Source organism: Carcharodon carcharias, chromosome 9 (genome assembly GCF_017639515.1).
Source record: "Carcharodon carcharias isolate sCarCar2 chromosome 9, sCarCar2.pri, whole genome shotgun sequence".
In the NCBI taxonomy this organism is placed as follows: domain Eukaryota; kingdom Metazoa; phylum Chordata; class Chondrichthyes; order Lamniformes; family Lamnidae; genus Carcharodon; species Carcharodon carcharias.
The window spans coordinates 157876701-157904053 of record NC_054475.1 but is presented as its reverse complement, the minus strand read 5'-3'; the positions used below and the strand labels follow the sequence as shown (position 1 = coordinate 157904053).

Here is a 27353-nt window from a genome sequence, read left to right as displayed (position 1 = left end):
TTTCATTTTCTCATCAGCTTCAGTCATAGTTTTAATAGTCCCAGGAGTGTCTTTTGTTGCCACAGGTAATCCAAACCATGCAGCACGAGCAGCTTTCTTACTCTCTGCTGTCCCTGGTACATTGAACCGTTCTGCTCTTTTCTTTAGCCTCTCACTCTCTGTCACTGGTGCCATTATTTTAACCAGCTTCTCTGTTGCAGTTTCTTTCTGGTTCTTTGACAGCAGTAGTTTGACTTTGAACTTCTGGATCAACCTTCTGCTGCTGCCGCTGCTGCTCAACCTCCTCTGTATCTTCAGCCAGCAATGCTGACACCTAAACATAGGGTGGGTTTGTGTCATTGTGACCCCTTCTGTCTGCAGTGCTTTAATTTTCAGTGGTGTTGTGTTTGACAGGGCAGCTGCTGTACAAGTGCGTGAGCAGGATGCTGATGTTGCAGTGAGCAGCAAAGGATTCTCCCAAGGTGCAGAAGAACCTGTGACAGCTGGCGAAGGTATGGAATTATTGTCTTCAACCACTCCAAGTGCAACTAAAACATGCTCTTCTTTAAAGAGGCAGTGCAGCTTCATTGACATAAGAGCTACTTGGACTGGTTACCTGCTGTGCTCCAGCCTCACTATTGGGAAGATCCTAGTGGCACCATCAACATTCCCCCAACTGGCCCATTGATGGGACTAATTGGTTATCCACCAATGCCGGCAAGATCACTCACGGGCCGGGATGTGTTGGATAGCTGAGCTGGTGCACTATTTGCTCCAGGTCCTGCCTCTTAAACCATCTCTGTGTGGGTCTGGGCAAATCCAGCCTGTTAACTCTGTCTCTGTCTCCACACTTGCTACCTGAACTGAATTTTATGCTTCAAGCTCATTGGCCAGTGTTGCCTTCAGTGATTTACTGGTTGCAGTGACTCTCAAGTTTACTGTCGATCTGAAATTATGCTGAATATTTCAGGGATAACACGGAGGATTGCAGTGACCAGTGCAGAGGGTGATTGCTGTGTTTCTGTTACAGCAGCTTGGATACAATACAACATATGACCCAATGCTCATTCTAAATGGGTATTTATCCTTTCCAAAAATTCTTCGCATCAAATGCTTTTCCAATGCCTGATTAACCCCCTATGTACAGAGAAAATTTAGTTTGTTTTCAAGATTTAATGTTAATTTGTCCTTCTGTGGTAACCTGAGGTGTAATACACCTTTAAGAGAATGTGAGCAGATTGACCACGTGACTGTAAGACCCAATAGCTGTGTAGCGTGGGCTACCATGTTAATGTTAGTCTAGAGTAGGGTCTGGTGGGAGGAGCACGCATCATGTTAGTGCTCTGTGTAAATAAATAGCACGTGCTACATTTCATATTGGTTCTGTGTCTGCCGTGTATTGTAACCGACTCACTTGCCAACAGATAAACGTGCAACTGGTTCATGAACAAAGCGACCCCGTGGTAAAACATAACACCTTCTCGCTCATTTCTTGCTTCCTGGTGGGACACGTAGACTCCTTCGCTGGTGTTCTGTTCTGCCCTGCTGTATCTCAGTATAAAGGAAAGGCATGCATTTATATAGCGCTTTTCACAACCTCAGGATCTCCCCAAGAGCTTTACAACCGCTGAAGCATGTCTGAACTGTGGGCATTGTCGTAATGTAAAAAACGCTTCCGCCAGTTGTTTTGTGCACAGCAAGCTCCCACAAACAACAATGAGATGAATGACCAGCTAATCTGGGCAGGATTTTGACCAGCACCCCAGGGCGGGAAAAGGGGCAGGCAAGGCCTGAAAGTAAAGGCGCTGGTCAGTGTGCCTGTTTCTCTGTGATGGCTATTTTAGCCTACCTCTCCCCACGCGGCAGGTAGCCAATTAGACTTGTTAAGACAAATTGAAGGGATTTCCTGGCCAGGCTCCGGTTGCCTGCACTGAAAAAGTCTGGTTTAGGTGCCTGGAGGCACTACCCAATGGCAGGCCAGGTAGCAGGGCTCCGGACAGGCCTAGAGGCTGTCCCTGCCAGTCTGGCTGTGAGGATGCCACCATGTTGAAGCGGCCACTCTGTCACTTACCTGCCATTGCAGCCTGCTGCTCCTCTCAAGTTAGAAGGACTCCGATTGGCCATCTAGCTTTGAGTGCCTGTCCGCCGCCCTTAATTAGAAAGGGAACCCACCTCCATGTCAATTAAGGTCCGCCTCCATGAAAATCCCGGTAACTGACTGTTTCCCTCCTGTGCGTTTGGGTCCTGAAAACCGTCTCAACTTCTGTTTCCAATGCCAGAAGGAAAAATCCAGCCCCCTGTTTTTAATGAACTTGATTGAAGGATAAACATTAGCCAAGACAATAGTGCCAGGGGATCTTTTACATCCCCCAGAGCTTTGCCAACATTTATCCCACAACCAACATCACTAGAGGAAAAAAAATGGTCATTATTTCATTGCTCTTTGTGAGAGCTTGCTGTGTGCAAGTTGGCTGTCATGTTTCCTACATTACAAAAGTGACTGCATTTCAGAAGAACTTCATTGGCTGTAAAGCACTTTGGGAGGATGTTAAGGCACTATATAAATTTTCCTTCATGCAGGATAGAATCTAACTGGTTCCAGGTTATAAATATAAAAGGAGGTAGAAACTAAGATAAAGAAGAAAAAGTGTGGTTATGACAAGTAGAAAATGCAACTGGGAACCAAACACTCAAATCACAGAATCACAGAATTTTAACAGCATAGAAGGCAGCCATTCGGCCCATCATGCCTGCACCAGCTCTGCAAATGAGCATTAAGGCCTAGTGCCATTGCCCTGCTTTTTCCCTGTTTCTATTCAAATAATCACCTAATGCCTTCTTGAATGTCTTGATTGAACCTGCCTCCACCATACTTCCAGGCAGTGCATTCCAGACCCGAAACACTCATGTGAAAAAGTTTCTTCTCATGTCACATTTGCATCTTTAAATCTGTGCCCTCTTATTCTTGACCCTTTTACGAACGGGAACAGCTTCTCCCTATCTACCCTGTCCAGCCCCGCGATGATTTTGAACATCTCAATCAAGTTTCCTTCTCCAAGGAGAACAGTCCCGACCTCTCCAATCTATCCTCATAGCTGAAGTTTCTCATTATGGAACCATTCTTGTAAACCCCTTCTACACTCTCTCCAATGTGTTCACATCCTTCCTACAATGTGGCGCCCAGAACTGTACACAGTACTCCAGCTGAGGTCTAATGAGTGTCTTAATAAATTCAGCATAATCTCCCTGTTCTTGTACTCTACTCCTATTAATAAAGCCCTGGATACTATATGCTTTATTAACTGCTCTCTCTACCTATCCTGACACCCTCAATGATCTATGCACGTATACGTCCAAGGCTTTCTACTCCTGCACCCCCTTCAAAACTACACCCATTATTTTATATTGTCTGTCCACCTCTTCCTACCAAAATGCATCACCTCACACTTCTCCGCATTGAACATCATCTGCCACCTATCAGCCCACTCCACCAACTTGTCTATGTCCGTTTGAAGTTCTACTCTGTCCTCCTCGCAGTATATAACACTCCCAAGCTTTGTATCATTCGCAAACTTTGAATTTGTCCCTGTACACCAAGATCTAGATCGTTAATATATATCAGGAAAAGCAGGGGTCCCAATACTGACCCCTGGGGAACTCCACTATAAACCTTCCTCCAGCCTGAAAAATATCCATTGACCATTACTCTCTGCTTCCTATTTTTCAGCCAATTTTGTATCCATGTTGCTTTTGTCCCTTTTATTCCACGATCAATAACTTTTCTCACAAGTCTCTTGTGTGGCACTGTATCAAACACCACATCAACATCATTACCCTCATCGATCTTTTCTGTTACCTCTTCAAAAAACTCCAATTTTCCCTTTAGAAATCCATGTTGGCTCTTCCTTATCAATCCATATTTTTCCATGTGACCACTAATTCTATTCCGAATAATTGTTTCTAGAATCTTGTCGGCCACTGAAGTTAAACTGATTGGTCTGTGGTTGCTGGGCCTATCCTTACAACCTTTTTTGAACAAGGGCATAATGTTTGCAATTCTCCAGTCCTCTGGCACCCCCCCCCCCCCCCGAGTCTAGGGAATACTGAAAAATTATGGCCAGTGCCCCTGCAATTTCTACTTTCACTTCCTTGAATATCCCTGGATGCATCTCATCCAGTCGTGGTGCCTTATCAACCTTAAAGAATCGACAGCCTATTCGACACTCTCTCCTTATCAATCTTGAGCCCTTCCAGTGACAGGGTTTCCTTATCTGTCACCTCTAACAATCTCTCCTCATCTCTGTCTTAAATGAGCGACCCCTAATTCTAGGTTCTCCCACTGGAGCAAACATCCTCTCCACATCTACCCTGTCAAGACCCGTGAGGGTCCTAAAGTTTCGGTCGGGTCGCCTCTTACTCTTCCAGATTCCACTAAGCTGTCCAACCTTTCCTCATAAGACCACCCACCCATTCCTGGTGTTAGCCTGTGAACTTTCTCTGGACTGCTTTGACTGCATTGACATCTTTCCTTAAGTGGGGGGACCGCTGCTGTACACAGTGCTCCAGATGTGGTCTCACCAATGCCCTGTACAACTGAAGCATAACCTCCCTCAATTCGCCTTACAATAAACAATAACATCCTATTAGCTTCCCTAATTATTTGCTATACCTGCATACTAGCCTTTTGTGTTTCATGTACTAGGATACCCAGATCTCTCTGAATCTCAGAGCTCGGTGTATATGTACATAAGTCATTGAAGGTGGCAGGGCATGTTCAGAGAGCGGTTAATAAAACGTATGGTATCCTAAGTTTTTTCAATAGGGATGTTGAGTACAAGAGTAAGGAGGTCATGTAAAACTTGTATAGGACACTGGTTGGGCCTCATTTGGAATGATCTGTCCAGTTCTGGGCACCATACTTGAGGGGGGTATGTGAAGGCATTGGAAATAGTGCAGAGGAGATTCACAAGAATGCTTCCAGGAATAAACAACTGTAGCTATGAAGATGGATTGGAGAGGTTGAGTCTGTTTTCCTTGGAGAAAGGAGGGCTGAGAGGAGACTTGATGGAGGTAGTCAAGATCCTGAGGGGTAAATAGGACAGGGTAAATAGTGAGAAACTGTTCCTTCTCAAGAGTACATCAAGAACATAAAGGGCAGAGATTCAAAATATGGGAAAAAGGAGTAGAAGTGATGTGAGGAAAAACATTTTCACCCAGGTTGGAGTCTGGGACGAACTTCCTGAAAGGGTGGTGGAGGCAGGTCCAATCGAGGTATTCAAAAGGGAATTGGATTTCTATCTGAAAAGTAACAATGTGCAAGGTCACGGGGATAAGGCAGGGGAGTGGGGGTAGGTAGATTGCTCTTATGGTGAGCCAGTGCAGACTCGATGGGCTAAGTGACCTCCTTCTGCACAGTAAAGATTCTGTGAAAGCAAGCTCTGGTCTTTTATCACAAGAATAAGGCTGGTCAGCTCAATGAAGACTGGGAATTTTGCACCTCAGTAACAACCTTCACCTCTCAATTACTTATAGTTTTTCTTAAGTTCTATTTTTGCTTAATTTTCTCTGCATTTTTTTCCCCTTTATTCTGTCATGGGTGTGGGCATCACTGGCAAGGCCAGCATTTGTTGCCCATCCCTAATTGCCCTTGAATTGAGTGGCTTGTTCGGCCATTTCAGAGAACAGTTACCATCTTGCTGTGGATCTGGAGTCACTTGTAGGCCAGACCGGGTAAGGATGGCAGATTTCCTTCTCTAAAGGGCCATAGTGAACCAGATGGGTTTTTACGACAATCAACAACAGTTTCATGGTCACCATTACTAAGACTAGCTTTTCAGTTCCAGATTTTATTAATTTAATTCAAATTCAACCAGCTGTCATGGTGGGTTGTGAACCCATGTACCCAGAGTTTGTCCGGGCCTCTGGAATACCAGTCCAATGATATTACCACTACACCAACCATCTCCCCGTAAATGAGCTGCACAACAAAGGTGAAAGGTCAATAAAGGTTGGCAGAGAACTGGAAGTTGATATTTTCATGTAACACAGTGGACTTGCCCAATTACTGAATGTTCTTCCTGGCACATTACTGGAACTTGTAGTGTGTGTTGTGTGGTATCTTGATAGACCCTGGCAGTGTACTCCAAGAGGAAGAATAATAATTATATTTTCTATTTATTTATATATATATTCTACAATATAAATGTCAGGCAATTGTATGGTGCTTAAGTTGTCGTGTGGGTGAAAGGTTTATTTATTTACGGATTTCAGTGGTTCAAGAAGGCAGCTCATCACCACCTCCTCAAGGACAATTAGGGATGGACAATAAATGCTGGTCTAGCCAGCGATACCCACACCCCTTGAATGAATTTTTTAAAAATTATTTCCTGTTTCAGGTGATGACAGAAGATGTGATGCAGGAGCTGCAACTGATGGCTTCTCAGGATATACATGGAAAAGTCCTACATGGTCAGAGCTGAGAGAACATCTGTCAGAGTACTTGCATTTTGGTCAGCTCCTTCCTGAGAGCCTTCCACGGAAATTTGCCTATAAACATAGAGACTTCCTCATGCAGCAGTATAATCTTCAGGCTGCGGTGTACAAGCCGGTCACAGCCACTCCCAGGATAGCCCTTCAGAGCTTTGCATCTACATGTATCCATGGCTACTACAGTGTGACGATAGTTGGTAAGTACAGGTACACAGAGAAAGAATGAATTGCGCATTGACTGCACGATAACAATGTACACGTTGTCAGGCTTATCTCAGTGGTTAGCCCTGTCAGCTCCGAGTCAGAAAATTGTGGGTTCAATAGGTCAGAAGCTGACACTATCAGTACAGTACTGAGGGACTGCTGCACTGTCAGAGGTGCTGTCATTCGGATAAGATGGTAAACCCTCAATTTACCCTCAGGTGGACTTTAATGATCCGGTTTTGAAGAAGATGAGTTATCCCTGGTTTCCTGGCCAATATTTGCAACTCAAGTCATGCATCTTTTTTAAAAAAAAAGGACAGGTGATCTGGTACAAATTAAATTAATATTTTTTAAAATGCATTTATAAAAATAAAACTATTCTGTTATGATTTTTTTTATTTAAATGTTGCAGTGATCAAGTCACTAATAGTTTTGTTTCTAACCTACAATCCATAAAGATGGAGAATCATTGTGATGTCTGGTTGATGTTAAATTTATGAAATTTATGAAATAAGCAAAGGCACTGTCGATAAATGCAGCTTTATTAGCACCAGCATTAAAGTGGAATTTGGCAGTTCAGATTTGTCTCGTATTCCTCACATACAGAAAGATGTTTAAAAAAGAGAAGAAAATTAATGAACTCCAAACAGAAGGGAGGGAAATTGGAAAAAGATTCAGGAGGTGAAGTGCCATCAAAGAGGAGGGCTTTTAAGTGTTTTGGTAGCTGGGTAGTAGCCCATTGGAGGTAATTAGACAGGGGGTTCCAGGAAGAAGGGGCCTAGTGGCTGAAGTACAGTCAACAGTGACAGTGTAGAGGACAAGGAGTGTCAGGAAACACAGGGTACTTCAGGAATATAGTGCGAGAGATCACTAAGGTAGAGTGGGGCAAAACAAGAGTTTGGAAACCAGGGGCAGCGTCTTCCGGTCAGCGAGCAAGGTCGGGGCCTGCTCGCCGACCTGTAAAATGATGCGGGGATGTGTCAGGCATGCATCCCGACGTCACCCCGGGTCATTTAGATTCTCAGCTGAATCGGCTGCCTGCCTGCTGAACTGTCAACCACCTATTGAGGCCATTAAAAAACTAATTAAGATGATTAATGGACCTGCTTGTCCAGCCTGAAGGTTGGTGGGCAGGCTAGGAGCCCTGGCGGGCTTCGGAAAAAGCATGAAACCTCATCCACGTGCGGAGTGAGGTTTCATGAGGGTATTTAAATTTTTATGAAATGTTTCAGTAAAAGTTCTGGACATGTCCCAACTCATGTGACAGTGTCACAAGAGGAGACATGGCAGGGAAATTTTTTTATCACCTTTATTTAAAGTTTTCAGTCAGAGCCGATCTCCCCTTAGACAGCACTTTGCCTCAGGGAGATGAGTGCGCTGTTTTGTGCGCACGCGTGAGAGAGCGCACTCCCGGCTGAGGGAATCCCCCCCCCCCCCCAACCCACCTGCACAGGGAGCGCACAGCGCTTCCAGGCGGACGTCACACTGGACGGGCCTTAACTGGCCCACCCACATAAAATGGTGCCCACCCCCCCGATGGGGGGCACCGATCGGAAGGCCGCCCACATGCATCTGCTCCTGCATGTTGCCACAGGACAATTGTTCAAATTGAAGGAGCATTGTACTGCAGTTAAAATACTGAAACTTCAAAATGTTGTAATACACAGTTTACTCAGTAACAAAAGTGCGGCTAAACTTATTTTGATTACATGGAATTACATCAAGCCCACAGCTCAGGATGAGCCCACTCCACCTATTCGATCTATGTCCATTGTTTGGGTTTCATCCGAGCCTTCACCATATTCCATCAGTGTACGCATGACTGTTCTTCTATTTCTTTCTCCTTCATGTGCCTATGGAGCTTTCCCTTAAATGCATCTATACTGTTCACCTCAGCTACTACTTGTGGTAGTGAGTTGCACATTCTTACCACCCTTTGGTAAAGAATTTTCACTTTTGGTGACTATCTGATACTTAATTTTTGGTCTCCCTCATAAATGAAAATATTTTCTCTATTTTTACCCAATTGAACACTTTTGAAAATTGAAGACCAGAACACAGAAAATGTACAGCAGAGGGGGGAAGCCATTTGACCCTTTGTGTGTGTAATGTAATCTGTAGTAGGTCACTCCTCAGCCTTCTCTTTTCTGGAGAAACCAGCCCTCGCCTGTTCAGTTCTTTTCTGACAGTTATAACCTTGTAGTTCTGATACTTTGTTCTTGAAGGCACAGGCACCACCATTTATATGGTGTGAGGGACACACCCCAAGTAGCACAAATATTTGGATCTTTAGATTCCCATATGGAGAAACTTCAGAAGCTGAGTAGAGCCACGGCTGTGTTTTTGAAAATACCGAAAATCAGTGTTGCTTTATGTAACTGGAACAGTGACAAAAGTTAGCAACTTAAGATGCCAAATCCAGACCTCTGCCTGTAAAAGATTCCACATCATCTGAAGATGTGCAAGTGAGTTAACCCCAGTGTCCTGGCCAGCGTTTATTCCTTAACTAACATTATTTTTCTTTTTTTTTTGTTCATGGGATATGAGCATCACTGGCTAGACCAGTATTTATTACCCATCTCTAATTGCCCTTGTTCAGAGGGCATTTAAGAATCAACCACATTGCTGTGGGTCTGGAGTAATATGTAGGCTGGACAAGGCAAGGACAGCAGATTTCCTTCCCTAAAGGATATTAATGAACCAGGTGGGTTTTTATGACAATCGACAATGGTTTCGTGGTCATCATTAGACTTTTAATTCCAGATTTTTATGGATTTCAAATTCCACCATCTGCCTTGGTAGGATTCGAACCCAGGTCCCCGGAGCATTGCCCTGGGTCTCTGGAATACCAGTCATTGAAACAGATCATTATCATGCTGCTGTTTCTGGAGATTTCAGAAGTGCAAAGTCCATCTAAATATCTAGTCTGCCTTCAGGCAACAAAGATAGCAAATTCCATCTCTGCAACAGCTATTTAGGTGTCAGTCATAGGTTCGCTGCCTCTGAGGAGCATTAGGCACAATTGCTCCTTGTCTCAATTTGCACTTAATTCACGGAGGAAAAACTAAGCTTTTTGAGTTTGGGATCAAACGACCGGCCCAAAAATGGCTTTCAATGAGTTGCCACCTCTGCTAATATGGCAAAGCGAGAAACTTCAAACGACTATTACATTCACGCTTAAGAATTTGAAGATATAATTTCAGGGCCATATGTTGAAACGGCCATGTGCTAGATGGCTCTTTTGCTTACTCAGTTTATTGGATGTCTCCTCCAACAGGTGCAAGGGTTTGTGGGCCCACAGAGTGATATATTACAGATTAGACAAATCATCAGATCATTTTGATGTATCTGTGTAATAAATGAAGAATTGTTGTTCCAATACAGGTGTAAATCACCAGACAGCAATTGACGTTGTGTTCCTTCCGGCTGTGATGAGTCATGAGGGTCACCGCATGTTGGGTCTATCAGTGGACGCTCATGATAACACGCTAGCCTCCATTTTGGCCAGCGGTTATGTTTGTGACGAACAGGCCACAGATAATAATCAGCAAAAACAGACATCCTCCTCTCCAGGTAACTATTATGTCCTCAAACAGATCTCAACACTGAACTGAATAAAAGGCGTGGCATGACTTTATCAGTTGACACTAGTCTTGAAGTGCTGATGTGCAGCTCTTTAACCGGATGCCACTGGTCTGCACTCTTTGCTGCATCATCAAAGTGCTCTTTAGTTGTCAGCCATGGGTCAGGGGTAGCATTCTTCCCTTGAGTCAGAAAGCTGTGGATTGAAGCTTATCTCACAACCTCGAATGTTGGGAAGGCTGCACAGATGGAGGTGTCATCTTTTGGATAAGATGTCAAACCAGGTCCTCCTCGCCCACTCAGATTGGCACATCACCAGCAGAAATGCAAGGGAGTTAACCCTGACGTCCTAGCCAGTATATTTATTTCATATCCAACAACACTAAAACAGATCCCTTCACTGTCGCTGGGTCAAAAATCCTGGAACACGCGCCCTAACAGCACTGTGGGTGTACCAACACCACATGGACTGCAGCAGTTCAAGAAGCAGCTCATCGCCACCTTCTGGAGGGCAATTAGGGATGAGCAATAAATGTTGGCCTCGCCAGCGACGCCCACATCCTGTAAATGAATTTTAAAAATGATCACCTGGTCATTATCACATTGCTGTTTGTGGGAGCTTGCTGTGCGCAAACTAGCTGCCACATTTCCATATTAAGACAGTGACCACACTTCAAAACTACTTTGAATTGACTATAAAGCACTTTGGGATGCGCTGAGACTATGACAGGCTCTACATAAATGCAAGCTTGTTCCTTCTTTGATAAGCACTATCCAGTTTCACACATTTTTCGTCCAGTTTCAAAGCCTAAACTCTTTATGCGATTTGTACAAAATGCTTTTTCTTGTTTAAAAATGAATCCCATTTCAACTATGCAGGCAATAGGCTGAATTTTATGTGACCCTGGCTGGCAGATTTCCTGCGGCGAGGGCCATGTAAAATGGGGTGGGCACTCATCCCACCACCTTCCCACCCACCCAGCAACTCATCCCCATAATACAGAGGGCAGACAGGCCCCGAAATCGGCAGCCCGTCCGCCATATTAAAATGAGCATTTCAGGGTCAATTAGTCTCGTTATAACACGTTTAGTGTGGGAGCGGGAAGCCCGATTTTTAACCTGAAATGGTTAAAGAGGGGGAAGGAAGGGTGGGGCAGGGTCACTCCACAGGGGCTGCCCTTTGCAGTTTTACCCCCCCCCCCTCACTCCTTCCTACTTACTTGCTCCCTCTCTTAAACTCACTGCGTCCCCACCACTGTCCCTCCCCCTAACCTCCCATCCTCATGGCCCAACACCCAGACTCACCAGCTCCAGGGATCCTGGACCTTGGGCTCCACTCCGCACCTGCAGTACCGACAGCTGTCACTGATGCCTTTGTGGCGCTGCCGAAACTGATGGGGCTACCGGCCAATCGGATTGGCTAACAGCTCTGGTGGTGGTGGTTTTGGGGGGGGGGTGGGGGGGTGGTCTTCCACCCCATTGAGGGACTGAACTCCCACCTGGCCCTCGCTAATGAGCCCCGCAGAGCTTTATTGCTGTGGGGCTTGTCGGTATGGAGCGTATTGGCTCCACGCCGACGTAGTTTCCAGGGGAACGTGCAGTAGTTCGGTGGGAATTGTTGCAGGCATCCTGACAGATAGATAGCAGTATCGTACTGAGGGTGGAGGGGATTTCAAACAGCTCAGGTGGACCTATTCCCATGGGTAATGTGGAACATAGGAACCTGAGGCTTAGGAACAAGGGGTAGGCCATTTTGCCCCTCGAGCCTGCTCCACCATTTGATAAGATCCTGGCTAATCTGATTGTGATCTTAACTCCACGTTCCTGTCTGCACCCCATAACCCTTGACTCCCCCTGTCTATCAAAACTCCACCTTGAATATACTCAGTGACCCCATCCCCACTGCTCTCTAGCGAAGAAATTTTCACAGACTAACAACCCTTTGAGAGAAAAAATGTCTCCTCTTCTCTGTCTTAAGAGTCCCCTAGTTCTGGTCCCCCCTATAGAGGAAACATCCTTGTGGTTTCTACCCTATCAAATCCCCTCAGGATCTTATATGTTTCAATAACATCACCTCTCATTCTTCTAAACTCCAATTGGTGTAGGCCCAAACTGCTCAACCTTTCTTCATATGATAAGCCCTTCAATCCCAGGAATGAGTCGAATGAATCTTCTCTGAACTCAACACAGTTATGCAGTTAAATCCTTTTTCAAATAAGAAGGCCAAAACTGTACCGAGTGCTCCCAAATGTGGTCTCACCAAGGCTCTGAATCTCAGCCAGAGGTGTGTTGTAAAGAGCGTTTTATAATTGCCACCAAGTGACACCCCATCACTCCTCAAATGGGAATATACGCTTCAGTGCAGAACACAACCAGCCTCAGCTGTGGTCTCCTTGAAGAGCTTGCATTTATAATGTGCCTTTCAAGTGGAAAACACCTCTCAATGTTTTGTAAGGGAATAAACGAGCGGATGATAAGCCAAGGTAGGAAAGGTGACCAAAGGCTTGCTTGAAAGGCTGGGATTGAGAATGCTTTCAAAGATGGAGAGAGAGGTGGTGAGGTTTAGGAGAGTGGGACTGAGGCAGCTGAAGGCTCAGTCCACCAAAGATGGGGTGAAGGAGTGGGGGAATGTACAGAAGACTCTCAGGCCCGATGAGGTTGCAGGGGAAGGTTTTGGAAATAAGGTGGGATAATACCACAGAGGGAGTTGAAGATGAGGACCAATGTTCTAATTTCAGTTAACTGGGACATAGGAATAGGGAACTTCTTTAAGGTGTTCTTAAAACCTAACAGTTTGACCAAGCTTTTGGTCCCCTATCTTAATGTCTCTTTCCTGGTTTAGGCATCTGTTTATTTTTTTGTCAGATTATGCTCCTGTGAAACTTCATGCGATGCTTCACTTGTTTAAAACCATTAAGTTCCTATAGTGCAGGAAGATGGCACTGGGATAGATCACTCAAGATCTAATTGTCGGAGCAGGCTCGAGGGGCTGAATGGCCTCTTCCTGCTCCTGTTTCCTACGTGCAAGTTGTTGTTGCATTAAATTGTTGGCCTCTTGGGTGACTAAAATCTTCTGTTTAAGCAAATGTACTGGTTAAGATTTTAACCAAGTATTTGGGCTCTGGCAATAAGCAAACATGAAGAAAAAGAGCTCGATGCTTCAGTGTGTAGTAACTAACATTGAGGCTGCAGTTAGCAGCTGCACTGTGAGGGAGTGACTGTGTGACAGAGTTTCCTTGCACTGTGGGACATAAAGCATTGCCTCAATCGATTACACACAGGAAACCTGGGTGTGAGCGATGGGCAGAAAAGCAGGCAGGCTGTGTTGCAGGTGGACTTGTTCCCCACAGGATTTTTTTGTTGCCCAGCCTGCCACCTGATTGTATTAGAATATGGAGGATTCTTACCTGCAAGCACAGCAATTGAATGTTTCTCAGGTGATTTGCCTCCCCAGTCAGAATCAGTATCTTACCATTTAATCTTTTGCACAGAAGGAGGCCATTTGGTCCATTGTGTCTGTTCCGCTTCTCTGAAAGAGCTACCCATTTAATCCCACTCTTCTTCCCTTTCCCCCTAGCCCTGCAAATCTTTCCTTTTCAAATATTTATCCATTTCCCTTTTGAAAGTTACCACTGAATCGGTATTCCAAATCATAACAGTTTGTCGTGTCGCTTCTGGTTATTTTGCCAATTATCTTAACTCTGCATCCACTCCTACCAGTGGAAACCAATTTCTCTTTATTTACCCCATCAAAACCCCTCAAAGTTTTGAACATGACTCCTTTTGTGAGTGTAGTGTTTTGAAGAGGATTTTGTAATTTGCATGCTGATGCTCGGGGCTTGCTTGTTGTTTGGACTGATGTATGGGGCAGCATTATAAAACACTTATATTACAATAATTATAATGCAATCCTTTTTATTGCTTCCTCACAGATCAGATTGTAAAGACGGCAGCTAACCTGGACTGCCTGCGCGTCATCTGTGTCCTAGATGTGTGCCATCATGGTGGGGACAAATCTGAAGTGATTTTAAACAAAATATACAGAGTGACAGAATGAAGTCAGCCATGACCATTTTAAGGACAGCATTTCAACAATATCCATTTTCCATTCACGGGTTCTAGATTTTGATCTGTGTCCTTCTCCAGTAACTGCCTTAGAGCGACAACATCAAGTTGAATGCCTTATGGTAATTATTTGCTATAATAGTATGTTTAATATAAACTTTCACCAGTCGGTGTGTACATATTCAGATTTTATCTCTCAAATAAATCTCTGGATTAATTCTAGTCTCCTAGAATGAGCTGCACCTTCTCACAGCAGTGAAGTCTTTTCAATCTCTATGGCTATCAAACATCATGGTATTTGGCATTTAAAATCAAGCACTTTACAGTAGATTAGGACATTCTCCTTTTAACGATTCTCACCTCCTTGTTTTGTGGTACCTCGCTGGCAAACTGATTGGGAAAACTAAAATTCGAAGCCTTGCAACACATTTACACTAACACCTCATTTCAAACCCAGCTCTGTACTTGTGGCATTTTCTGACCTGCTTATTAAGCTGCCTTAGTGCTAGCAGTAAAGGCTGGGCAGGGCTTCCGCTCACTTCATGATCCCTCAAAACCTGTCCGCCATCCCTGGGACTCATGTCAGGAGCGTGCTGCAGTACTCTTCACTTGCGTGCAAGGCTGCAGCCACAAAAACCCTCGAGTCTCAAACCTCCAACACAAACCAATCCACTCGACTGATACCTGCTGCTGGGCTCAGTATGCTCCAGCCCACTGCGGCTACAAATTAGATTACCCACAACTTGCCAAGTTCACTTCAACAGTGCCTCCTATCCACAAGACATCTACCACTGAGGACTAAGGCAAAAATATGATGAGAGCACCATCTACTCTGAGTAACGCACCATCCTGACTTGGAAATCTATCTCATTCCTTCGTTGGCTTGAAATCCTGGAGTTCTCTACCTAACAGCTTGGTGGGAGAACCACCATCACAAAGGTGGCAGCGGCTCAAGGAGAAAGACTCACCATCATTTCTCAGGGCAAGGGGTGTGGCCCCGCCCCCATTTGGTGACATCCCAGCAACAAGATAACAATCAAAGCAGCCAGTAAATTACCCATTTGGAATTCGGCCCGCACTTACTGCATTATGATGGTCTGTATTGGGGAATCCTGGGAGGGAAACATTTAAAAACCAGTTTTAAAAGGAAAATGGATTCAATATGCAACAGGTTTATGAATATAAAAACAAAAAAACTGCGGATGCTGGAAATCCAAAACAAAAACAGAATTACCTGGAAAACCTCAGCAGGTCTGGCAGCATCAGCGGAGAAGAAAAGAGTTGACGTTTTGAGTCCTCATGACCCTTCGACAGAACTTGAGTGAGTCCAAGAAAGAGTTGAAATATAAGCTGGTTTAAGGTGTGTATGGGGGGGAGAGAGAGACAGAGAGAAGTGGAGGGGGTTGGTGTGGTTGTAGGGACAAAGAAGCAGTGATAGAAGCAGATCATCAAAAGATGTCACAAACAACAGAACAAAAGAACACATAGGTGTTAAAGTTGGTGATATTATCTAAACGAATGTGCTAATTAAGAATGGATGGTAGGGCACTCAAGGTATAGCTCTAGTGGGGGTGGGGGGAGCATAAAAGATTTAAAAATATTTAAAAATAATGGAAATAGGTGGGAAAAGAAAAATCTATATAATTTATTGGAAAAAAACAAAAAGGGGGAAACAGAAAGGGGGTGGGGATGGAGGAGGGAGTTCAAGACCTAAAGTTATTGAATTCAATATTCAGTCCGGAAGGCTGTAAAGTGCCTAGTCGGAAGATAAGGTGTTGTTCCTCCAGTTTGCGTTGGGCTTCACTGGAACAATGCAGCAAGCCAAGGACAGACATGTGGGCAAGAGAGCAGGGTGGAGTGTTAAAATGGCAAGCGACAGGGAGGTTTGGGTCATTCTTGCAGACAGACCGCAGGTGTTCTGCAAAGCGGTTGCCCAGTTTACATTTGGTCTCTTGGCATCTTTTGCGTGGGCATGAGGTGATGCCATAGGAGGGGGTTGAGGAGTAGGGGGTGATGGAGGAGTGGACCAGGGTGACCCGGAGGGAACAATCCCTATGGAATGACGACAGTGGGGGTGAAGGGAAGATGTGTTTGGTGGTGGCATCATGCTGGAGTTGGCGGAAATGGCGGAGGATGATCCTTTGAATGCGGGCTAGTGGGGTGATAAGTGAGGACAAGGGGGACCCTAACATGTTTCTGGGAGGGAGGAGAAGGCATGAGGGCAGATGCGCGGGAGAGGGGCCGGACACGGTTGAGGGCCCTGTCAACGACCGTCGGTGGAAAACCTCGGTTAAGGAAGAAGGAGGACATGTCAGAGGAACTGTTTTTGAAGGTAGCGTCATCGGAACAGATGCGATGGAGGCGAAGGAACTGAGAGAATGGGATGGAGTCCTTACAGCAAGAGGGGTGTGAGGAGCTGTAGTCAAGGTAGCTGTGGGAGTCGGTGGGTTTGTAATGGATATTGGTGGACAGTCTATCACCAGAGATTGAATCAGAGAGGTCAAGGAAGGGAAGGGAAGTGTCAGAGATGGACCACGTGAAAATGATGGAGGGGTGGAGATTGGAAGCAAAATTAATAAATTTTTCCAAGTCCCGACGAGAGCATGAAGCAGCACCGAAGTAATCATCGATGTACCGGAGAAAGAGTTGTGGAAGGGGGCCGGAGTAGGACTGCAACAAGGAATGTTCCACATACCCCATAAAGAGACGGGCATAGCTGGGGCCCATGCGGGTACCCATAGCCACACCTTTTATTTGGAGGAAGTGAGAGGAGTTGAAGGAGAAATTGTTCAGTGTGAGAACAAGTTCAGCCAGACGGAGGAGAGTAGTGGTGGATGGGGATTGTTTGGGCCTCTGTTCAAGGAAGAAACTAAGGGCCCTCAGACCATCCTGGTGGGGGATGGAAGTGTAGAGGGATTGGACGTCCATGGTGAAGAGGAAGCGGTTGGGGCCAGGGAACTGGAAATTCTTGATGTGACGTAAGGTGTCAGAGGAATCCCGGATGTAGGTGGGAAGGAACTGGACAAGGGGAGAGAGGAGGGAGTCAAGGTAACGAGAAATGAGTTCTGTGGGGCAGGAGCAAGCTGAGACGATTGGTCTAGCGGGGCAGTTCTGTTTGTGGATTTTGGGTAGGAGATAGAAGCGGGCCGTCCGAGGTTGGGCGACTATCAGGTTGGAAGCTGTGGGAGGAAGATCCCCAGAGGAGATGAGGTCAGTGACAGTCCTGGAAACAATGGCTTGATGTTCAGTGGTGGGGTCATGGTCCAGGGAGAGGTAGGAGGAAGTGTCTGCGAGTTGACGTTCAGCCTCCGCGAGGTAGAGGTCAGTGCGCCAGACAACAACAGCACCATCCTTGTCAGCGGGTTTGATGACAATGTCAGGGTTGGACCTGAGAGAATGGAATGCAGTAAGTTCAGAGAGAGAGAAATTAGAATGGGTGAGATGTTTATTAATATTCTTGATTTACAAAAGAAAAATCTTGCATTGTTTTTGATAAGTCCGACACTCTGGTTAATGGGAATGACCTTTTTCTTACTTATTCTTGGCAAGGCCAGCATTTTTTTTCTATTATTCGTTCATGAGATGTGGGCTTTGCTGGCTAGGCCAGCATTTATTACCCTTTAGAAGGTAGTGGTGAGCTGCTGCCTTAAACCTCTGCAGTCCATGCCTATCCCTAGCTGCCCTTGAGCAACTGAGTGGCTTGCTAGGCCATTTTAGAGGGCAGTTAAGGGTCAACCACATTGCTGTTGTTTTGGAGTTGTCACAAAACTATAATAAGTTCCACAACATTATTGTGGTTTATTGTAAAGTAGGTTTACGGGTGTGAGTGTAGATGGTTCCGTCTGTGTGATTTACTTAAATTGGAGTCATATCGATGGCAAGCTTGAAATTATCAAGAGAAGTTAGGGGTAAAAAACATTTGAAGCGCTAATGAGTAAACATAGATGAGGTCTTAGCTATAGGGTGTGAAGGAAATTTGCATTTTTAGATAAGAAGGAGTTGTTTGGGTTTCAAAGGGATGGTTGGGTCTTTACAACTAACAAGATAAATAGGGCAAGGCTATTATGTTTATTTTTCCCAAAAGGTACTGATCATATTGGCAACATGAAAGATTTTTATATTATGGGAAAAGTAATGTTCCAAAGACATATAGAAAAATGAAATTTACAAATTAAAGAGAGAGAAACATGTATAAAGAGGAATTAAAGGCTATGTTGGTGGGCCATGTAAGATCAACAACAGTGTATGGAATAACCTTGGGAAAGCCTTCAGCCATGTTGGCAAAAGTCTGCTGCGTCCAGTAACTAAAGTTGGAGAAAAGCTTTTAGAACTCCTCTGTTGAGTGGACACTTGCTAGTTAAATTTAAGATCTATTTTGGACTGTTGCCTTAAAGGGGGTGTGAATTTGGGAGGTTAATGAGCAATTTTGGGATTTGTTATAGTATTAAATAACTGTAATCTTATGGGTTTTTTTTCATTCATGGGATGTAGGCATTGCTGGCTAGGCCAGCATTTATTGCCCATCCCTAATTGCCCTTATTCAGGGTCATTTAAGAGTCAACCACATTGCTGTGGGTCCGGAATCACATGTAGGCCAGACCAGGTAAGGACGGCAAATTTCCTTCCCTAAAGGACGTTAGTGAACCTGATGGGTTTTTATGGCAATCGGCAATGGTTTCGTAGTCATCATCAGACTTTTAATTCCAGAGTTTTATTGTTTCAAATTTCACCATCTGCCATGGTGGGATTTGAACTCAGAGTACTGCCCTGGGTCTCTGGGATACTAGTCCAGTGACAAAACCACTATGCCAGTTATGTGCTTGAAATCTTTTGTAAATAAATGTTTTAATTTAGTTTTTAAAAATCTCTAAAGTGTTAGTGGACTCATTACTTCTGAATTCAGTGCACAAATCTTCTCGTAATGAATACAAGTTGCAAAACCATTGTGATAGCGTGGCTGAGTTTCCCTTGTGGATTTGTCCGACTGGCACACATCACTTGCCATGTCATAGCAGATTCACATGTAGGCCAGAAAAGGTAAAGATGTCAGATTTCTTTCTCTAAAAGGGCATTTGTGAACCAGATTTGATTAATGGAATTAGCACTTTATTCCCGATTTATTAATAAATCAAATTTAAATACTCCAGCTGCCATGGAGGTATATGAACTCATTACACTGGAGCATTAGTGGGCTTCTGGAGTACTAGTCCAGCAACATTACCAAGATGCTAACATACCTTCTTGATGTTGGTAAAATATGAGACAGCTTCATGTCATGCAACTGGCAATCACTATGTCATTTTGGCCATCACTATTTGCATCTATTGAAAAGCAAAGTCTAGAAGATGTGTTGCTATCTTTGCCTTTCTGAAATGTACCAAAACAATTTTTAAAAATATATATATGTATGCATTTATAGTGGCAAAAGAATATGTTAATTCAGTTCCTTTATTCCTATAATTTAGGTGTAAACTTTAGCACTGTTATCCATCTTCACTGAGATGAGTAGAAATTTCTTCATTCAAATTTTGGAATTCTCAGAGGGTTGTGGATGCTCCGTCATTTAAGGCTGGGATAGCCAGATTTTTGGTGTCTTGGAGGATCGAGGAATATGGGGAGTAGGCGGGAAAGTGCAGTTGAAGCCCGAGATCAGCCATGACCATACTGAATGGCGGAGCTGGCTCAATGGGTGATATGCTCCTATTTCTTGTGCTCTGCATTTGGGTATTTGTGTATGGCATATACGCAACATGAAAGTGCAACGTGTGTCTACCCAAAAAAAAACTAAATAGGACACCTCTGCCAATTAATGATTAAGACCTAATGCGGTTCCGTGCTATGCAAACATAGAGTGAGCCAAAATTCAGTGGCTGACAGAGATTAACCAATGCCGACACTTTGCAGTGATCCCTGCTGAAAAACACAATTGGACAACAGAGCCAGCTGGACTTTGATGCTTACATGAGGCAATAGCTTGTTGACACTCACTGTCTAAGCTCACAAATGAAGACTAACCTTGGATGAAGTGTAACATACATTAGTCCCCTCAGGACAGAACAGCAAGAGGAATCAATTGAAATGGAGGAAAGGGGATTGGTGATATAAGATACCCAAGTCATGTATACCTATATACATAGAGTTAGGGTTTTTTTTTAATCTTATACAATTAAAATTTTTGATTTCTTTTAACTTAAAAATTACTTGTGAGTTTGTGCTGTAGCTAGATATAATGAACTGGGCGACGTTGTTCATTTGCAGGATGCTTTACCGTTTAACATGTCAGGGCACAATTTAGTCGACTGGGCTGTCAGCTTCTGTTGAGGTGCAGGAGGTGTGATTCATGCGGACAGTTTTTTTTTGTGCCTAACATGTTAAATGAGGTAGCCAAGGCAACCTTGAGGTAGGGAGTGGGCCAACTGGTCAGAATGGTAAACAAGTTGGCACCTGGCGATTCGAAGGAATTCACCTCATTTGTGGGGGGTTTTGTTCGCAATAATACTTTTCATGTCATAATGAATCAACAAGGACAGTGTGCATGAGAAATTACCGATATAAGATTTTGAGCTCTCCTTCACAAGTTGTAGAGAATTCGCATTTAAAGAATTGAGGAAGGTTAAGTTTCTCCTTAGGGGAGAAGAGAGTAATTGCATTTACTTCTTTGAAGGTTTGCTGCTCAAGTGTTTGTCTGGACTTGGTCAATCAGACAATAAACTGATCACATTGGGTGGACTTTTCCCACAATTGCACTAAGCGCGGTAGCAGGGGAGTAAAATGGAGGCCTACCCGACAACAAAAATGGAGGGTTTTCACACCGTTTCGTCCCGAGCCCAGCTTATTGTTTATTCACTCCTGCAAAACACGCCGTTTCCATGGCGAGCGGGCAATCATTCACCCGCTCACATCACCTCGCTGTTGCATCACGCTGGCCGCCATCTTTAAAAGGCTGCCACTAACACGGTGCTCGTTGCTAACAGCTCACCACCGCTGTCCGGGAGACATGGCCAGCAAAGGAAATGCACGAACTTGTTGCCATGAAGAAGATGGCATCCTTGACTTCATGTATGCATTTGTGGGTGGCGGATTGTGAAATCCCAGAGGTCACCTGTGGAGCCCTGAAAAGAGTCACTGGCATAGAAATTGAGTGCCGTGGTCACTTTCACAGCCACTGGCAGTGGATGCTCTCCATGTCCCCTTGGCACCAAGTCCTGAAGTAAGTGGCAGATATGAGCCACCAGACATGCGCAGTCATTGGCAACACTGGTTCTCAGTTATCAGCAGGAATGACAGGCGGTGTCTATAGACCCTGGGTGTCATTAGGCACCGACCAGCCACAGCTCACTGTCACTCCTGGGCAGTGTGTGCAGGAGCCCCTGCTGCCCCTTCTTCATGAGGTTGCTGCTCCTGCCTTTGCATGGCCAGGTGCCTCAGTCACTCTCTCTCCCTCGTCTTCTATGGTTTCTGTAGACCATCAGGCATACAGCTAGGTCACCAGGATCCATGATCCTGATGTGGTCCTCCTGCAACATGAAAGAGAGAGAGAGACGTGGTTATCATGGCTGTACTTAGCACCTTTCTTGCCCCTGTGTGACTGCCCCTTAATGCTTCCCGGAGAGAGCTGGTCACCCCTCGGATGGTCACAGATGAGTGCGCTGCATGGCTGCCCTGTCAGCCTGCGACATGGGGGACACTGGTCCAAACCGGGATGCTGAGATTGGAAGGGGCTGTGAGCACCTCCAGCAGTGACTGCTACATGGCCAGCGTTGGCGAGGAGATTGTACAATGTGTGCAGTCCAACTGCTCCGCTGTCCAGTAAAGTGATTGCGGGCTCGAAGTCTGTGCCGGGGGCAGGGTGATGGGGGCTGGGGTGGGGGTAAGGTATGGAGCACTTGGTGGCCTTTTGGTGCCTCTGCGTTGTTTGCATGGGTGGGCAGGTTAGGAGCCCGACCCCAATCATATCACTGTGGCTGTGCCTGATCTGTCTTAGTTGCAGAGGCATGGTCACTTTATACAGGTGTCCCTAATGCGTGGCCACTTCCCTCGCTTACCCTGCCCCCTTCCTTGATTGTCTGTGTGCGGGATGCAGCGCCAGGGCAGCACTTGACCCGTCCCTCCCACCTCAGCAGTTGCCTCTGAGGCTGGCCAGCACTTGCCCCAGACAACCACTACCACCGCGCCCCCTGCCACCCCCCCCCAACCCAGCAGTCACCAGCCAGGCATGAGTTGCCCCCGGCGCCTCTGAGGCCTGTAAAAAACAGGCGAGCAGTGGGGAACGCTGCTGCTCCCTCACCTCAGTTCCCCCAAAGTGAAGGCCCCAAAGTGCACGTCGCCTGTGCGCTGTTGTGAAACACGGCGCGCTTTCCCGCCGACGTGGACGGACGACACAGCGGGGTTCCAAGAGTCTGGCGGGATGGCCATTTAATTATACGCTGATGTGTTACGATTAGCTCCCCGCCGACCGATGGTGGGAAACGCAGTCAGCCGTCGGCGGGCGGAGCGGAAGATCGCGACCTGCCTTCACACTCTCGTGACGCAGGTCTCACCGTTAGCGGGCTCGGAAAATTCTGCCCATTGCAAGCATGGTTAGAGTTTGTCAGAAAATTAAAGTCTGACTGCGTTGGACTTGGCTTGACAACGTATCAGTCTAGTGGATGACGTGATGGAGATTCACGCTGAAACCAGCGACTCTGAGGGTTCACTGCCTTCTAAAATTTAATTCCAGGGTGAGATCTGGCCGAGCCAAAGTTGCACTCGCTTGAAACCAAGGCCCGATTTGGTACGCCCATTTTGCAAAGCTAATCGTGGCGGTTAATCAGCAGTTGCTTTAATCTGTTTTAGATCAATCCAGCTTCTCAGTTGTACATTGGGTATTATTGAGTCTGAGAGTGCCCTGAACTATTAATCAAGCAGTTTTAACAGGAGAGGAGTACGGACGTTGGATTTTAATGTAAATCTACTAAGTCTGACATCTGATTACATGTAAAACATGGCATTACAGTGTGTGGGTATGTAACTCCTCATTAGGTTGAAGCTGATTTACTTATAATCAAGTTTGGGTTTGTGCCCAGTAGTTTTAACCGACTTTGTTGTGGTCCATCCTCTTGAAGAAGCAGCCTGTTCTCAATGAATGAATTTTGGAGCAAAGTCATTTGAGGACAAGTGAAAAAGTAGAGAATGGCCAGTTTTTCGAGGGCAGAGGTTGTAGTCAGCCTCGCCATTCATTCAACTTATGGACTTTTTAAAATATATAAATCAGATGCATACTGTAATCCAGTCTCAATCTCCATAGCTCCTAACATGTGTAAACATCAATTCACAGCATGCTATCAGTGCCCAAACAGAATCTAAATTGGGGACTTTTTTATTCATTGGTGTGACATGTGTGTTACTGGCAAGGCCAGCATTTGCTGACCATCCTTACCAACTGGATTGATTGCTAGACTATTTCAGAGTCACATATAGGCCTCGCTGGGTAAAGACGGCAGCTTTCATTCCCTAATGGACATGAGTGAACAATTTGGAGTTTTACAACAACCCAGTAGCTCCCTGGTCACCATTACCAGTACCAGCTTTTCCTTTCCCCAATATAGGGGAAGACAGTGGTATTGTCACTAGAATGGTATTCCCGAAACCCAGGGTAATGCTCTAGGGATCTGGGTTTGAATCCCACCAGGGCAGATGGTGAAATTTGAATTCAACAAAAATCCAGAATTAAAAGTCTGATGATGACCATGAAACCATTGCCGATTATCACAAAAACCCATCTTTAGGATCAATCTGGCCTACCTGTGTCTCTTAGCTGCCCTCTGAACAATGGACAATAAATGCTGGCCTAGCCAGCAATGCCCATATGCTGTAACTTAAAACCTGATGATCTCAATCTTGAACTTTATTATTTTAATTTTTTAAAGAAAATCATGCATTGCTTTCTGATAATTCTAAGTTGGGCATGATCAAGAATGAACATCAAGCTGCCTGTTTATGACATACATAGTATGACTATGACAAGTAGTATGTCATAAATGATCAGCTGTCCTTTTTTACTAACAGGCAGCTTGATGTTCATTCTTGATCATGCACAACTTAGAATTATCAGAAAGCAAAGCATGCTTCTTATTATCCATACGAACGAATTTAAAAAACTGAATTTAAACTTCTCAGCTGCTGTGGTGGGATTGTACTCACTTCTCTCGATTATTAGTCCAGGCCTCTAGATTGCTAAGCCAGTTACACGATCATTATATCATGTGACCTCCTTTGTTCAGTGGTTAAGTGCATTCCTGGTATGATTCTTTGTCATGCAAACATAGCATGGCTCCGCGTTGGATATTTCCTCAGTGACACACAGTGATGTTGAATGACATATTTTGGTCCACACACTCAAAGATACCTCCCAACTCTTAGGTCCCATTATTTTCTCCATTACAAATGACTGCTTGGATCTGAGAGCATTTGTAAGGGAGGTGCCATGATCTGGGAGTATTGGAGGCAGTAATGGGATCTGGGAGCACCACGAATGTGGTCTAGGGATGTGCAAGTAGGGGTAGGGTGGAGGAATATTTTTGGGTGCAGCTAGATGTTATGGCCATTTGGGACCACTGAGGTAGTCAGGATCTGCCAGTATTCAGGAATTGCTGAGGTTTCACAATGTTGGGATGGTGAGTAGGGTCTGTCAATCTGGTGGAGGTTTAGACCCAGGTGAATGACAATCAGGTACATCCAAACACTTTTCCTGTCATCAACCAGTTTCTGTCTTTATATCTTGCTTTAAACTATTCAGCATACTATTGGTAAGTCTGCCAACTTATGTCACCTTCAATTAAGACTAGGACAAACAAAAATTACCTCATAAAACTTGCAAAAGGTTAATTGTTTATGCATTGTGCCACTTCCATTATGAAGAAAATTATCCTTAACCTCAAATTGTCAGAAGGCGAGCATTTTTTTTAACTGAAATATCAAAAGGTTTGTTGCAAATAATGCAGATGCTAGCCAATCATTAAGAATACAATAATTCAGAAGTGCTGGAAATATTCAGCAGGTTTGACAGGATCTCTGGAGACACTTAACATTTCGAGTTGAATATAATCCTTCTTCAGAACCTTACTGGCACCTGCTCTTATATAGACAATAACTCAGACTTTTTGACTAGCTTGGTTTAAATTACTTTGGGCTGAGTAGAAATGTATTCTCATTAAGAAGTTTTTGTTTTCTAACTGCTTTTACACTATTGGTACCTTGGTTTGAAAGTCTTTATGTGCCTGCAGAACTGTGAGTACCAAGAGGAAAGGAGTGCCTTGAAGTTACTGTGGGTACTAATTCAGCTGTACATGCCATTGATTAATCTCATGCTTCTTACTATCTACATGTTTCTGCTGAAAGTGCAGTTCAGTCTCCAGTAAACAATGCCAATGATTATTCCAAAATGCTTTTGATAAAGATTCCATGCAAAAAGCTACTAATTGAACTCAAAGCTGTTGGCATCCAAGATATTAATTACAAGATTGCTGCAGGATAACAAGAACTAGAAGTTCTCATCACAGACATTCTGTCAGAGTCAGTGAGCGGGTGGAGCCTATTGAGTGGGGTGACCCAGGGTTCAACGTTGGAAACCCAAAGTTTCTCATTTACAGAAACTCAATGTATGGTGGTCAATTTTAAACATTGAACCAAAGTAGGAGGAATATTGGATTTTGAGGGGGAAAGAAACAGTGCAGAAATCACAAATGTGTTGGACAAAATATATGACTGGTGCAGAAAACTGTGAGATGAAATTTGACTACAGATAAAGAAGGAAAACTGGACAGCACAGGGACTCTGAGAATGTTATTGAAATAGTGTAAGGTTTTTGGAATATGGGGATATTAACCACTCCTTGACCCAGCAGGTACTGAATGCTTTGATTAGCAGCACGAGTTTATTAAGCTCAATTGGCATACACAAAATTGATACTTAACAATGGCAGTAGTTGTGACAGTGACCTCTGGTCCATGCTCTCTAAAGTTACTGGGGCATCATCTTCTGGGTTATGTTCTGTTGACCATAGTCCTGTCTTCTCTTGGGCTTGCCAACAATGTCTCAAAGTGTCCTTCTTTTATCCTGTCAAGAGACCCTTCTCATGCCATTTTAGACTATAGTTATCTGTGGTCAGCATGGCGAGTCTGGAATTACCTCATTAATTGTCCATAAATGTGCCTTGAGTCAACATGTAAACCCTATTGTTTCCTATTTTTCCCATTTCTGCAGATAATCCAAAACTTACATGTCTACTGCCGTCAACAATTTTTGGCAAGTTTACACTTTTGCAATTTCTATTGATGCCGTTGTCCTTTGCATAGAAGAGAGAAACATATTTTCCAGCATTTAATCGGGCAAAGGTCAATGTCCCTTCTTAAGCCATACGTTAACAGGTAGTGATATATTTTGTCATATTTGCATATTATAACACATTATTATATATTGTATATTATAACACTCAGCTAGGTTTCATCAATCTGCCTTTCAGTTACAGAAATATATATATTCATACAAAAGTATGAAAATATCAAAAAGAATAGCACTTGACCTCGGTCTCAAGTACAATCCAGGTTAGAAAGCTCCAGCTCAGTTGTCTAATCTCACTTCCCCTTCTAGAATTCCCGTGCTATAAAATGAGCAATCATAGCATTTTGTGAACAATCTTAACTATCATGCTATGCTGCTTAGCTTTTAACCATACATCACCTATATACAAAGTTGGTGTAGTTATTATAAAAGCAAAATGCTGCGGATGCTGGGAATCTGAAATAAAAACATGCTGGAAAAACTCAGCAGGTCTGACGGCAACTGTGAAGAGAGAAACAGAGTTAATGTTTCAAGTCCGTACGACTCTTCTTCAGAGCTCTGAAGTTAGACCCTGTCACCAAGGGATCAGCCATTCTGAAGAAGCCCTCTGAAGAAGAGTCATATGGCCTCAAAACATTGATTCTGTTTTTCTCTTCACAAATGCTGTCAGACCTGCTGAGTTTTCCCAGCATTTTCTGTTTTTATTGGGGTAG

At 44.4% G+C, this 27353-nt stretch overlaps 1 protein-coding gene across 2 annotated transcripts in view; it reads left to right on the top strand.

Moving 5' to 3' along the window:
• Nucleotides 1–26630, top strand: part of radx (RPA1 related single stranded DNA binding protein) — a 95516-nt gene extending 68886 nt beyond the window's left edge. Inside the window, exons 13-17 of one of the 2 annotated variants that reach the window (XR_005944070.1) lie at nucleotides 394–491; nucleotides 6375–6665; nucleotides 10057–10245; nucleotides 14187–14441; nucleotides 26563–26630. Coding sequence is in view for 1 of the 2 variants with exons in the window: in XM_041196289.1 (XP_041052223.1) it covers nucleotides 394–491; nucleotides 6375–6665; nucleotides 10057–10245; nucleotides 14187–14311 (703 nt within the window). In the remaining variant the exon portion in view is untranslated. Of the gene's footprint in view, nucleotides 1–393; nucleotides 492–6374; nucleotides 6666–10056; nucleotides 10246–14186; nucleotides 14537–26562 lie in introns of those variants that run through there. The other variant, XM_041196289.1, reaches the window with a different exon arrangement.
• The last annotated feature ends 723 nt before the right edge of the window (nucleotides 26631–27353 follow it).